Here is a 14,149-nt window from a genome sequence, read left to right as displayed (position 1 = left end):
CATTTCTCCAGAACTGTTACCATAGGAGATCAGGACATGAAGTCGGAGCCAGGCAGGCTTGGGTGTGATCATGCTTTGCTACATAGTGATTGGGGTGTCAGTCTAAGATCATTGTATTTCTGCATCTCAAAATATGTAGAAAGCAGAAAGAACATCTCTCCCAGTGCTATTGAAGCTAAGACATAATGTATTATGCATGCAAGTGTAGTGGATGTACATGTTCAAGTGGGTGGTACATACAGATGCACATACACACAGATATGCATGGACAGGTGGAGGCCAGAGGTTGACATTGAATGTCTTCCTCAATTGATTGCCCACTTATTTTTGAGACAGAGTCTCTCACTGAACCCGAAGCTCCCTGACTGCACTAGGTTGGCTGACTAGTGAGCTCCAGATAACTCCTGTAGTGGGATTATAGATACACACTGATGTGCCTGAGTTCTTGTGTGAATGCTAGGGATCTAGACTCAGGCCCTCATGTAAGCAAACAGTTTACTGGCTGAGACATTTTCCCAGCCCCACCCAGATTTCCTTTACTTTCTACTGAATAATTTTGCCAAAATGTCTTAGTCAAGGAACAAAAAAAAAAAGAAAGAAAGAAAGGAACAAACAAACAAATACATTGCCAAGTGTGATGGCACAAGCCTTTAACCCCAGCTCTTGGGAGGCAGAGGCCAGCCTGGTCTGCAAAGTGAGACCTAGGACAGCCAGGGCTGTTACAAAGAAAAACACTGTCTTGAAACACTAAAGGGAAGAAGGAGGGGAAGGAAGGGAAGGAGAAGAAGAAGAAGAAGAAGAAGAAGAAGAAGAAGAAGAAGAAGAAGAAGAAGAAGAAGAAGAAGAAGAAGAAGAAAAAGAAGGAGAAGGAGAAGGAGAAGGAGAAGGAGAAGGAGAAGGAGAAGAAGAAGAAGAAGAAGAAGAAGAAGAAGAAGAAGAAGAAGAAGAAGAAGAAGAAGAAGAAGGAGAAGAAGAAGAAGGAGAAGAAGAAGGAGAAGAAGAAGAAACAAATACAACATCCCTTTTCTGAATAATGGGATTGGTGAAAAAAATATGTTGAAAAGAGTTGGGATGCTGTGGATGAGTGATTCAATAGTAATTGACTTATAATTAATTTGAGGCTAACAGGTTAATGATACAATTATAAGATAGGGTTTATGCTTTCTTCTAAGCAATTTGAACTGAATGAAACAACCTATCACTTCAGACAGGTAATGGATATTTTCTTTTTAAACTCTAATCTTTCCAAGAGACTATAAATTTTAGGTTTTCGAACAGAGACCAATTCCCTGCCTGGAATCCATGACTGTGATAATAAGAATCAGTGAACTATTTAATAGTTGGAAAACACCAACAGGTTTAACATTTACCAGCAATGAGGCTGCACAGATTAATTAAAATGTCACACTCCTTTGCTCTTAGCAGGCACTTTATGACACTATTGCAGGAACTGATTATCAAACCAAATGAGCTACTGATAGCATCATGAAAGCAGATGAAGAAATATTCTTTTAAAATCTGGGGTTCATGCTAAGGGAGGCATCATAATGAGTGATCTCTTATTGCTAAAAAGTGCTTATATCCAAGTTCCATTGATAATTGTGCTTAAAATAAAAGTGGCTAGCTAATCCAACACTATGATGCAGAAATAGTTTATGAACTTTTTCACAAATTTCAAAACTAGTATGCATTACTTTAGAAAGAACAACCAAGATATGCAAATACATTTGCTTCTCAAAGAAACATGCAATTAGCAGGTAAAGATGTTCGCAACCAACCGGACAGCCTGAATTTGATCCTTGGGACCTATATGGCAGAAAGAGAAAATGGATTTCTACAGGTTTTCCTCAGACCTGACACATGTGCTGTGTCATATAAATATGCATACACACAAAAGGAAGGAAGGAAGGGAGAGAGGGAGGGAGGGAGGAGGAAGGAAGGAAGAAAGGAAGGAAGGAAGGAAGGAAGGAAGGAAGGAAGGAAGGAAGGAAGGAAGGAAGGGTATATTTGTTTCCTCTCTCTCTCTCTCTCTCTCTCTCTCTCTCTCTCTCTCTCTCTGTGTGTGTGTGTGTGTGTGTGTATACACATGTGCATGTGAGCACATGTAGAGTTCAGATGTCAACAGCAAGTGTTTTCCTCAAATTTCACCTTATGTTTTTGAGATGAAAAAAATCCTAAATCTCATCAATTTGGCTATGCGGGCTGGCCAATAACTGCAGAAATCCTCTTGGCTCTACTTCCTCAGTTCTGGGATTGCAGGTGTATGCCACCACAGCCAGCTTTTTATGTGATACTGGGAGTCAGAACTCAAGTTTTCATGATTATATGGCAAACACTTTCCCAAATGAACCATCTCCCCAGCATGCTCTGTTTTTTAAGAGATATTGTCCCTGTGTGTTATGGGGTCTTGGATGTCTAAGGTCACATAGAATTGCATTTGACGGTGGTTTTAATTGGATATTTCAATGGATATTAAAAAGATACAACACTTAATATTTAGTTTCTTTTTTATCATGTGTTGCTATACTGTAGGTGTGTCTCGTTAATAATGAAATGTTAATAATGCCCTCTTTAACCTCTGCCTTTTATACTGCATTACTGTAGAATAAAATATGGATACATGATTTTTGCTTCCCAGGGTTTCATATATGTACATATATTTTAATATTGGGGACTGAACCCAGGACTTTACATGTGCTAACCAGCCCTGCTTGGTTCTGAGATGGGATGTCACTAAGTTGCCCAAGCTGGCCATGTAGCCCAGGCAAGCCTTGAACTTATTGTGATTCCCCTGCCTTGGCCTCTAGAGTAAATGGAATTACAGATCTGTACCACTGTGAGGTGTTTTTTTTGGTTTTGTTTTTTGTTTTTTGTTGTTGTTGTTGTTTTTGTTTTAGTTTATTTTATAAATGTATTGGTAACTTATTTTGACAAAGTTGTGGGAAATAATATTTAATATGTGTTTATACAGAATTATGAAATTTCACGTGGCAAAACGGAAGTTTAAGGAAACATTACGCCCATATGATGTAAAAGATGTCATTGAACAATATTCTGCTGGTCATCTGGACATGCTGTGTAGAATTAAAAGCCTTCAAACACGGTACGAAATGGGTATGGAAACTGTCTGGGGTTTCCTACAACACACAAAACCTCTCAGTTCTGTATTTCTGATTCATTTTTTGTAGGCAATGGGAAGGTTGCCTTATAACATATACTGTATTCTTCTTTTCAGCTGTAAACCAAACAGCCCCCACATATCTCAGCTCCCTCTTCTGGAAAATGGAGAGAATGTCAGTGGTGCTTCATAGGGTTGACGTGACCACTGACCAGTCAGTGTAGTTTGTAACATGTAGTAATCTGGAACCCTGCACTTGGTAAATATTAATGATGGCCTAGCAATGTCGCTCAGTAGAACACTTTACAGAAGACCATAGCTTTCTCATCTGCTTATCACCCACAGATCAGATGTAAAACAAATCCACATTAAACTGTTCTATCAGTCTAAAATAATCATGATTATGATTTCATGGTTTTTACGGTTAAATTCAGAGCTGACTGGTCCAAGGTAGAAACAAGTTACTTTGCTTGCATGCACACTTTTCCTCTAGCAATTCCTTCATAAATGGTCTCATCATGGGCCAGCAGGATGAAAAATTAATCTTATGTAACCTTGTGTTAAGAACATAATCAGGGGTGAGAGAGGGGACTCAGCAGGTAAGAGCACTTGATGCTCTTCCAGAGGACCTGAGTTCCCATCCCAGCACCCACGGCCAGGTGGTCACTTCAGATCCAGGGAATCTGACACCTACAGAGGTACCTGCACACATGTGGCAGACACACACACACACACACACACACACACACACACACACACACAGAGAGAGAGAGAGAGAGAGAGAGAGAGAGAGAGAATGCAAATTACTCTTTTCTAAAAAGAAAGATAATGGGATCAATTGGCACACCTGTCACCTTGTTTCACCTTTTACAAATTTGACATTTGCCTTTCCTTTTTTGAGCATTGCACTTTTGCCTCGTGCAGTGGCTTTCAACCTCTGGGTATCCAGCCAGCCCTCTGAGGGTCGAATGACCCTTTCACAGGGATCACCTTAGATCATTGGAGATATCAGATATTTACATTGTGGTTCATAACAGTAGCAAAATTATAGTTATGAAGTAGCAACAAAAATAATCTTATGGTTGGAGGTTACCACAACTATTAAAAGGTCGCAGCATTACGAAGGTTGATGACACCACTAGCCTAGTGTGATCTGTATGTTTAGTGCTTATAACCAGGTATCTTCTTTGTCTGGCAGTGTTGATCAAATTCTTGGAAAAGGGCAAATCACCTCAGATAAAAAGAGCCGGGAGAAAATCACAGCAGAACATGAGACAACAGATGACCTCAGCATGCTCGGCCGTGTTGTCAAGGTGGAAAAGCAGGTACAGCTTGACCTGGCAAATTACCTTTCAGCCCTGATTCGTTCATCAAAACTGAGTCTTTGCAATTTAAGTGTTCACATTAAAGTTAATCTTTTTGATTTTTACTTTATGTGTATGAAGTCTTGCCTGCATGTCTGTCTGTGCACCACTTTTATGCCTGGTGCCTAAGGAGGTCAGAAGAGGCTGTTGGCTCTCCTGGAACTGGAGCTGTGAATGGTTGTGAGCTGCCATGTAGAACTGGAGCTGTGAATGGTTGTGAGCTGCCATGTAGGTGCTGTGAGTCAAACCCAGGTCCTCTGAGAGAACAAGTGCTCTTAACCTACACTATCTTTCCAACCCCTAGAGTTAATCTTTGTTTGTTGTTATTTTTATTTTTGTTTTTTGAGACAGAATCTCTCTACAGAGCTCCGTTGTCCTGGAACTTGTTATATAGACCAGGCTGGCCTTGAACTCAGAGATCTGCCTGCCTCTGCTTCCCAAGCACTGAGATTAAAGGTGTGCACCACCAGGTCTGGCCTCCTAAAGTTAATCCTAATGATCAGTACATATTAAAGGAATGAAGTGGAGAGTACCTTATAGAGACAATGTCTTTAAAACACTTTAGGATTTCCATTGAAGGAAAATAAATTTTTATCTTGTCCATTAATACTAAATCTGAAAGCAACTGTAGAATTTCAAAGGCAAAATAGCAAAAATCTATTTTTCAGAAGTGTTTTTGTTTAATTTCATTGTTTCTTTTAGCTTCTTTCATTCAAAATAAGATTAAAAACCTTACCATAGCTGTGGCAAACATGGATTGTTAGCCCTGAGGCTGTGTCTTCTCAGTGTTCTCAATGGAATTATAAATATTTCAAGTATTCATTTGAAAGCATTTATTTATTTGTTTGTTTATTTTGGTGGGGAAAACGTTGGGGACCAAGTCTTACTATGTAGCCCTGGCTGGAACTATGTAGACCAGGCAGGTCTTGAACTCTTAGAGATCTGCCTGCCTCCTCTTCCCAAGTGCTGGGATCAAGGGCGTGCACAACCACACCTGGCTTTAACTTTAAATTTAAAGTCTCTTAGATTGATAGTTAAGTTCTTACTAAAATTCACTATCATTCCAGAAACGAAATCATCCAGTATAGCTAAGAAAAATATGCTGATTGAAAATCATCTTGAAATTGCATTTTAACAATGTTTGTATGATAAAAAAAAATTATTTTTCTATTATCAGCTTGATACAGTATAAATTCTTTTTTTTTTTTTTTTTTTTGAGCTGAGGATCAAACCCAGGGCCTTGAGCTTGCTAGGCAAACATTCTACCACTGAGCTAAATCACCAACCCAAATTCTTATCCTAATAGTGAAATGTTTCATTGAGACTTGCTTAGTAATTGAGTAAAACCAAAACTTATTATAAGCCATAGTCATCCTAGGGTCCCCCCTGCTATACAGCCTCCCTGGTTCTATGGGTTGCAGTCTGATTGTTCTTTGATTAAAAAAAAAAAAAATTAAAACTTAAGTTTTGAAGAGTAGAGCGGGGAGTGCAAAGGGGGTCACACAAATGCCAAGTAACGCTCTCTCCCTTTCCTCCTCTGGCCCTGTCACCACCAGTGTGATACTCCGTAACAGTCAGAACTACATTGACCTTCAGAGTATTTCTTACACTGTTGTCAATAAAATCTTGTTTCACCTTTTAAATCCCATGAGTAAAGTCAGTTCTTCATAAGAGAGAGTTCTCATGTGTAACTCTTTTCCTGTTTTCAGGTCCAGTCCATCGAGTCCAAGTTGGATTGTCTGCTGGATATCTACCAACAGGTCCTCCGGAAAGGCTCTGCCTCTGCCCTCACGTTGGCGTCATTCCAGATCCCACCTTTTGAATGTGAACAGACATCTGATTATCAAAGTCCTGTGGATAGCAAAGACCTGTCCAGTTCTGCACAAAACAGTGGCTGCTTAACAAGGTCAGCCAGTGCCAACATCTCAAGAGGCCTGCAGTTCATTTTAACGCCAAATGAGTTCAGTGCTCAGACATTCTATGCGCTTAGCCCTACTATGCACAGCCAAGCAACACAGGTGCCAATGAGTCAAAATGATGGCTCCTCCATGTCGGCCACCAATAACATTGCAAACCAAATAAGTGCAGCAACCAAGCCAGCAGCCCCAACAACTTTACAGATCCCACCTCCTCTCCCAGCCATCAAGCACCTGTCCAGGCCAGAGACTCTGCACCCAAACCCCACTGGCTTACAGGAAAGTATTTCTGATGTCACCACCTGCCTTGTTGCCTCCAAGGAAAACATTCAGTTTGCACAGTCAAATCTGACCAAGGACCGTTCCCTGAGGAAAAGCTTTGACATGGGAGGAGAAACTCTGTTGTCTGTTCATCCCATGGTGCCCAAGGACTTGGGCAAATCTTTGTCTGTACAAAACCTGATCAGATCGACAGAGGAACTGAACTTGCAGTTTTCAGGCAGTGAGTCAAGTGGCTCCAGAGGCAGCCAAGATTTTTACCCCAAGTGGAGAGAATCCAAATTGTTTATAACTGATGAAGAACTGGGTGCCGAGGAGGCAGAAACAGATACTTTTGATGGTACCCCACAGCCTTCAGGGGAAGCTGCTTTTACATCGGACTCTCTAAGGACTGGAAGGTCGCGGTCATCTCAGAACATTTGTAAGACAGGAGACAGTACGGATGCCCTCAGTTTGCCTCATGTCAAACTGAACTAAGTTCTTTGTTTTCTTTCTAGGCATAGCTGTTCTTTTAGCCATACATATCACTGCATGAACTATTCTGAAAGCCCTTCTAAAAAGTTGAAATCGCAAGAATCAGGAAGAACATGAATGGCAACTTATAAGCCCGTTATCTTTTAATTGCATGAAAATGCATGTTTAGGGATGGCAGAAATTCCAAGGTGCATCGACATTAACCCATGCATTTAGTAATGTACCTTGAATCTAAAATCCCAAGCAAACAGTCGCTGCTGATGCTATGGGGTGTGCGAAGATGTCAGGATTAGTTCAATCACAAGAGTTGACACTATATTTTGAAAGTGTAAGAGTAAACACCTTCAGATTCCAGGCATTTCTGCTTTAAGACTAGATACAAAGTACATTTTCAAAATTAGGCCATGATGTATGTTTAGACACAATGGCTTAGCAACAACTGCTAATAATACAAGCAAAGCAGAATTTGGAATATAACAGAAATGGCTGCTTATTTCAAGATATCTTTGCCAACCCATTCCTCCTCCGTCATTTTATTAATGTAATTTGAATGTCAATCTGTGTGCTTTTGGTAACTTAGCGCTGTGGCAGGCAATTTTGCACATCATTTTCATGTTGTCCTTTGTGCTGAGAATGTTTTTTAATTAGAAAATGGGCAGAGAATGCTGTTCAGGCCAGTGGGGCAGGAGACTGGAACCTGGGCATCTTCAACTTCATGAAAACATAGTCTCTGATGGAGGAGTCAACTCTGCAAATGGTCCGTCCATCTCTGTACACATCTAGGAGCTCCTGATGGGTCTAACAGCCTGTGCCGCTGGGCTGGTCTCTCTGTGAGAACACAAGGACAGGGTTGCCCATCCTGTGCACTCAAATGGCCAGTGTGACCAGCTATTCCCATTTAGTGGACATACAGGTAGGGTCTGGGGAAGGGGATATCTACATGAGATGGAGGGAAAACTTGGAAAGACTACACAAGCATTACCACATGGGTGACATTAAAGGAAGCGACTCCCCACCCCCAAAGGGCAGTGAGCAAAGAAGCCAAAATGAAAACATCTAGATTTTTTAGAAAATAAATATTGCTAGGAAGTTCAACTACCTAAACATCTCTTATTCTTGTATAACAGAATTTTTGCAAGCTATTTATTTTTAATATGCCCTGAGTGTCTTTTGCTATTATGTAGTACATTTTGCACAGGAAAGGCTAAAACTAAACTTCCTTTACTTTCATTTTATAGTGAACATTTTTCTATTCTTCCTGACAATATTATCCCAAATGTGAAATTATTGGCTCAGTTTCCAGGTTACGAACATTTATAATCACAAACCAGATAACATTGGATGTGGTTGCCATTCAAAACCCCTTAGTAATGTATTGTGATGGCAAAGAAACATATATATATACAATGTATTTCTCAAAAGGCAAGCAATACTGGCTGCTTGTTAGACCTGAGCCCCGCACCTTAATCACAGCACTGGGGAAACTGAGACAGGGGATCATGAGTTCAAGGCTAGCCTGGATTATACAGCAAAACTGTGTCTCAAAAATATAGAGACTGAACTAAGTATCTTGGACCATCAGGATATTGACCAAAGTAATAACGTTCTAGTAGGTTTAGAGAGCCAAGTAAATATGCATGCCTGTAATCCCACTATTTGGGAGGTGGAGGCAGGAGGTTCAGGAGTTTAAAGCCAGCCTTGGCTATATGAAGCCTAGACTCAAAAAATAAAAGGAAGGAAGGAGGGAAAAGTCTGAGGAAAGTTGGCTAGGCTTGAAAGACCAAAGGATTCATGAAAAAAGATATTTTTTTTCTTAGCAACTATTAGTGCTGGGGCTGGGATGGGGGGTGGTGGCTTTTTTCAGTATCCAGGCCAAATGAGCAAAATCTAGGGACATCAGGTGGTTGTTTAAAGAAGGGAGTCCTCCGAATCGGCCAGCCTTTCCCAAGGCTCTCCCCCAGTAGAATTTTCCTTGTCACTGAGTCTCCATTACTTTCCACCCCTTAACTATGTGGTGACTCCTCACCACGATTTGCTTTAGAACTTGACCAGGCCTTAACCAGCCTTCACCCTCAAGCAAAGCAATTCTCTCTTCCTCAAATGTTCTTCCCAGCCTCAGTTTTGACAAATGGTGAAATGTTAAAAGTCTTCCTTTTTTTCACCCCTCTAGGATGCATCCAGGGTGTGGTTGTACACACCTTTAATCCCAGGCTTGAGAGGTGGAGGCCAGTAGATCTTTGTGAGTTCAAGGCCAGCCTGACTACAATGTATGTTCCAGGATAGCCAGGGCTACCTAGAGAAACCCTGTATCAAAAAAGAAACAAGCAAACAAACAACAAACAAGTGAAACTTTCTTAGACTATGGTATAGTCTCCTGGAGTATAGCATTCAGGATCTTTTGGCCCATGAAAACACTGATAAGATAAAGTGTGAATTTTACACTATTGAAAAATGTTTGTCAAGCCTTTAAAGCTATTCTTTTCATTTTCCAAACAGAAAGCTAGTCAATTATTGATGTGATTTTTTCATTTACCAATGTCTCCAACCAACCTGAAGTAATGATGTACCCTTCAAAGGATTTACCCATGTGTGTATACACAAAACACATCCCTCCATTGAGTAAAAGCCAGAGATACCTGCCTGGTTCTCAACAAGATTCACTCCAAATAATAGCTGAGGAAGAAAGAGCTGACAGTTTCCAGACAGCGCAGATACTGTCTCAGGTTGAATCCCACTGGCAGCAAGAATTATGAATGTATTGGGGACCCCTTCTTAGGCATCCTCAGGTCTCAAACACAGTACAGTTCATCTAACATAGCTGACGACTGAAGATTCAGAGACAAAAGCCAAAACACATTGCTGTGATCTTAAGCAAAATGTGAAAAACTACATTGTGAAAAATGTTTGTACATTGAAGCCATGACCATTTTGTGTATTTTATTCTAGCACAAAAACTCTTTGACATTGCAAGATATATTTTTGGTGTGTAAACTTCAGGGTTATGTCTATTATGCCATTCTCTGGGGGAATGGAGGAGGGGGCAGTCTCCCAGTTACACTTAGCAGAGACCCAATGCTCCACCCCAAAGGGTGTCTGGGAGCACAGTTCAGCTGAGCACACTAAGTAGCCTTGTGCTTTCTTAGCTCAAGTTCGTCTGCCTTATGCAGTGCATAAGGTTGATCACGCTAATACCAACATCAGTCATCCCTTGTAGGAGGTTAACTAAAAAAATGTTGCCATGTCTAAACCAAATGTTTGCATTTTGTTCAAATTAGTATATATAGATGGCAAGTTCATTTAATTTAAGATGCTTTACCGGGTTTTCTGACTCTCTAATAGTTTCTTCTTCGTAGGTGCCTTTTTGACCTCCCATTGGCTCAGTTTTGTCCAGAATGTTCTTAATCTGAAAGTCAGACAAGCCTAATAGAGGAGTTGAGGCACAAACCAACTAAATATCACACCATTTCCAGAGCAAAACCATAAAGAATGATGAAACCCAGGCAAACAGATCATTCAATCAAATCAAGGAAACAGCATAAATGCTAATTCCCCAGAACCTCATTTTTTTTTTTGCCTTAAATGACATGGTTGTGTTTTTGTAAGAAAAATTTAATTTAATATAATTATGTGCACTTAAGTGAGCAGTTCTAAAAGTCATGTAGGAAAATAATTGTCTGTTTCCTGAAAACAACTAAATCAGGAATATCATACCCATTTCAAGCTATCGTTAAAATGTAATTTCCTTTGCTGTCTTTTACTGAGATTTGTTTTAAACTAAAACATTAAAAAGATGTCTATAAACAGTGAGTGTGACTGTTTTTATCCAGAACAACTGAATGATGCAACCACACACAGATTTTGTAGTGAAGTATGTTTGTGACTCTGGTAGAGAAACTGTTGTATTTGGGAGTGTAGGAGATTTGACTATGTTCTCAAGGATATCATAAGAAAAACTGTTGTTTTGTTTTGTTTTGCTTTGACTTCTGAGGATTCAACTCAGATCCCTGACGACCTGATCCCCAGGCCAAGAAGAACATAATTTGATAAGGATCACAACTCACACACCAGTCCATGCGGTTATTGTGTTGACTACAAATTGAATAGCTTTTATCTATACTTCCTGGGAATAGAAATTTTTTAGATTGCCGATTGATGTTGATTTTAGAATATTTGAAAATGCATAATCTGCTTTAGGGATAGGGTCCAAGTCTAAACACAAAATCCACTGTGTCCCGTACACTCAAATCTAAATTCTTGCAAATAGACAAGTACTCAGCCATGGAGCTTACCCCGGATATTTATATACTATTTTTAATAACTTGTTTCATGGAATGGAATTTCCTATTTACTGTGTTCATGTCAGCACTCCGAAACTTCTGAGAGCCTGTGGGGATTCAGCCCTGGCAATACCCAGGCAGGACAACAAAAGAGTTTGCTAAACAAGTGGTAAGAAACAAAAAGCAGGTAGATGCCCAGTGCAGATCATATGGGTACATGCACTCAGCTCTGCCTTACCAGGAAAATGTTTATACCTCAAAGGAACACTGTCCTTTCCTCCACAAGAAACTCCATTACAAGGTCTGAAGAAGTGGCTCAGCAGTTGAGTGCTTACTGCTCTTGCAGAGGACCCAGGATAGATACCCAGCCACCCACCATTGAGCAACTCACAACCTCCTATAACTCCAGTTCCAGAGAATCAGATACATTCTCCAAGAGCACTGCACACATTTGGCACACACAAACTCAAGAAGGAGCACACACATAAAATTTAAGAACAAGTAAATCTTAAAAAAAAAATAATAATAATGAAAGCTTCCACTACAGCCAGCCATGGTGGCTCACACCTGTAGTTCTATTTGGACAAGAGGTTTGCTATGAGTTGAAGGCCAGCCTGAGGCTACATAGTGAGACTCTGTATAAAAAATAAATACCAGTAACAACAAAAACCATTACCAGCCATGTGGTGGTAGCACACACCTTTAATCCCTTCATTCAGGAGACTGAGGCAGGGGGATCACTGTGAGTTCAAGGCCAGCTTAATCTACAGTGTGAGTTCCAGGACAGCCAGGGCTACACAAAGAAACCTTGTTTCAAAAATAAAAATACCTTCTATTACCTTTAACTATTGGCAACTCTGTGCCAGGAAGCTAGAATTAGTTCAACTCTTTTCAAGGAAACTCAGAATCTTACAACTCCTGAACACATGGGCAAAAGGCCCCATGGGAGATATCTTTAGCCAAGGAGAAGTAGAATTAGAGTGTGTTGAGAAGAAAGCTCCCTCCTTGACTTTAGAAGATGCCAGAAGGGACCATTTCTCAACTACTAACTTACAAATGATTGGAAACAAAACTGTAGGATTTTATTCTGTTGCTGTTATACCAACAGCCTGCCAAAAGCTATGTAAGGAAGCGTTTGTTTGGGTTCACAGTTCCAAAAAGAGTCCATCATGTCAGGGAAGTCACAGTGGCCAGAGCTTGGAGCAGCTGGTCACATGATGTCCACAGTCAAGAAACAGAGAGCAACAAATCTGGGGCTCAGCTAGCTTTCTCCTTTTGATGAAGCCCAGGACCCAAGTTGAAAAACAACCCACTTTTATTATAGATCTTTTTGTCTTAAGTTAATCAACATAATTCCCCACAGACAGGCCCAAAAGTTAACTAATCCCTCACAGGTGTGCCTAGAGGCTTGCCTTCATAGGTGAGTCTCCTGTCAAGTTGAGGACACCAACAACCACATGTAAGGTCCCTGCTTGCTCTGGCATCTCTTCAGTATACTACTGCTTTTAGTGGCTTGGAGAAATGGCTCCGCAGTTAAGAGCACTGACTAGGCTGGGTGCGGTGGCACACTTTTAATACCAGCACTAGGGAGGCAGAGACAAGTAGATATCTGTGAGCTTGAGGCTATCCTGGTCTACAAAGCAAGTTCCAGGCCAGCCAGAGCTACACAATGAAATCCTATCGAAAGAAGGAAGGAAGGAAGGAAGGAAGGAAGGAAGGAAGGAAGGAAGGAAGGAAGGAAAGAAGGAAGGAAAAAGAGAGAGAGAAAGAAAGAAAAGAAAAAGAGAGAAAGGAGAGAAAGAAAGAAAGAAGGAGAGAAGGAAGGAAAGTCCAACTACTCTTGCAGAGGATCCAGGTTCAATTCCCAGCACCCACATGACAGTTTGCCACATCTGTAACTCCAGTTCTGGGGCATCCAACACCACCTACTGGCCTCTGTGGGCACTGCATCCACACTGAGCAGACATGCATGCTAGCAAAACTCTTATACACACATTTCTTCATGAAAAATTTGAAAACCGCTTCTAGACATTTTTGGAACTACTCTAGCAGTGCCTCAGACCTACCACTTAAAATTAAAATATACAACCATTACTCTGCCTTAGCTACTGGTAAAAATGGGGTTGCTGGTCTTGAAGTGACAGGTATTATTTCCCTGGTTTCAAATGCTTCATGTCTGATACAAGTTATCTTTGAAAAATTTTAAATTTTGCATTAACTTTAATACTTCTCTTTACAACTCATCTGATTCTAAATTATTGAGATTTCAGATTTATTTCATTTATATTCTCTGGGTGTGAGTGTTTTGCTTTTTGGTCATGGTCTTTATTAAAGGAATAAAAAGCAAACTTGGAATACTACCATAAGCTACATATAGAAATTCTACACAATCTTTCCAAAAAAATAAAAGGATTCCCCAATATTATCCTAATATAGCCACTTAATGTCATATTAGACCAACTACATTACAAAAAGTAATGGAACAGTTAGGAGGCGTTTGGCTTAAAGCATACTAACGCCTTTGCTGAAAAAAGAACAAGGGAAAAAGTTTTTAAGAAACCACTAGTGAAGCTGAAAGTCATGGTGCACACCTTTAATCCCAGCACTCCAGAGGCAGAGGCAGGAGGATCTGAGTTCAAGTCCAGACTGGTCTACAGGGTGAGTTCCAAGATAGCCAGTGCTGCACAAGGAAGCCCTGTCTCCAAAATTCAAAAAGGAAAG

General features: G+C 40.4%; 1 protein-coding gene across 3 annotated transcripts in view; it reads left to right on the top strand.

The window, feature by feature from the left end:
- Kcnq5 (potassium voltage-gated channel subfamily Q member 5) overlaps positions 1-8,834 on the top strand; it is a 557,910-nt gene extending 549,076 nt beyond the window's left edge. For all 3 annotated transcript variants that reach the window (XM_036167994.1, XM_036167993.1, XM_036167995.1), the window contains 3 exons: positions 2,972-3,103; positions 4,317-4,443; positions 6,192-8,834. In XM_036167994.1, the coding sequence (XP_036023887.1) occupies positions 2,972-3,103; positions 4,317-4,443; positions 6,192-7,154 (1,222 nt within the window). In that variant the 3' untranslated portion in view covers positions 7,155-8,834. The remainder of the gene's footprint in view (positions 1-2,971; positions 3,104-4,316; positions 4,444-6,191) is intronic.
- Positions 8,835-14,149: the final 5,315 nt, after the last annotated feature.

The sequence above is a fragment of the Onychomys torridus genome, chromosome 18, assembly GCF_903995425.1.
Source record: "Onychomys torridus chromosome 18, mOncTor1.1, whole genome shotgun sequence".
NCBI classification, from domain to species: Eukaryota; Metazoa; Chordata; class Mammalia; order Rodentia; family Cricetidae; genus Onychomys; species Onychomys torridus.
This window is presented reverse-complemented; position numbering and strand designations above follow the sequence as displayed.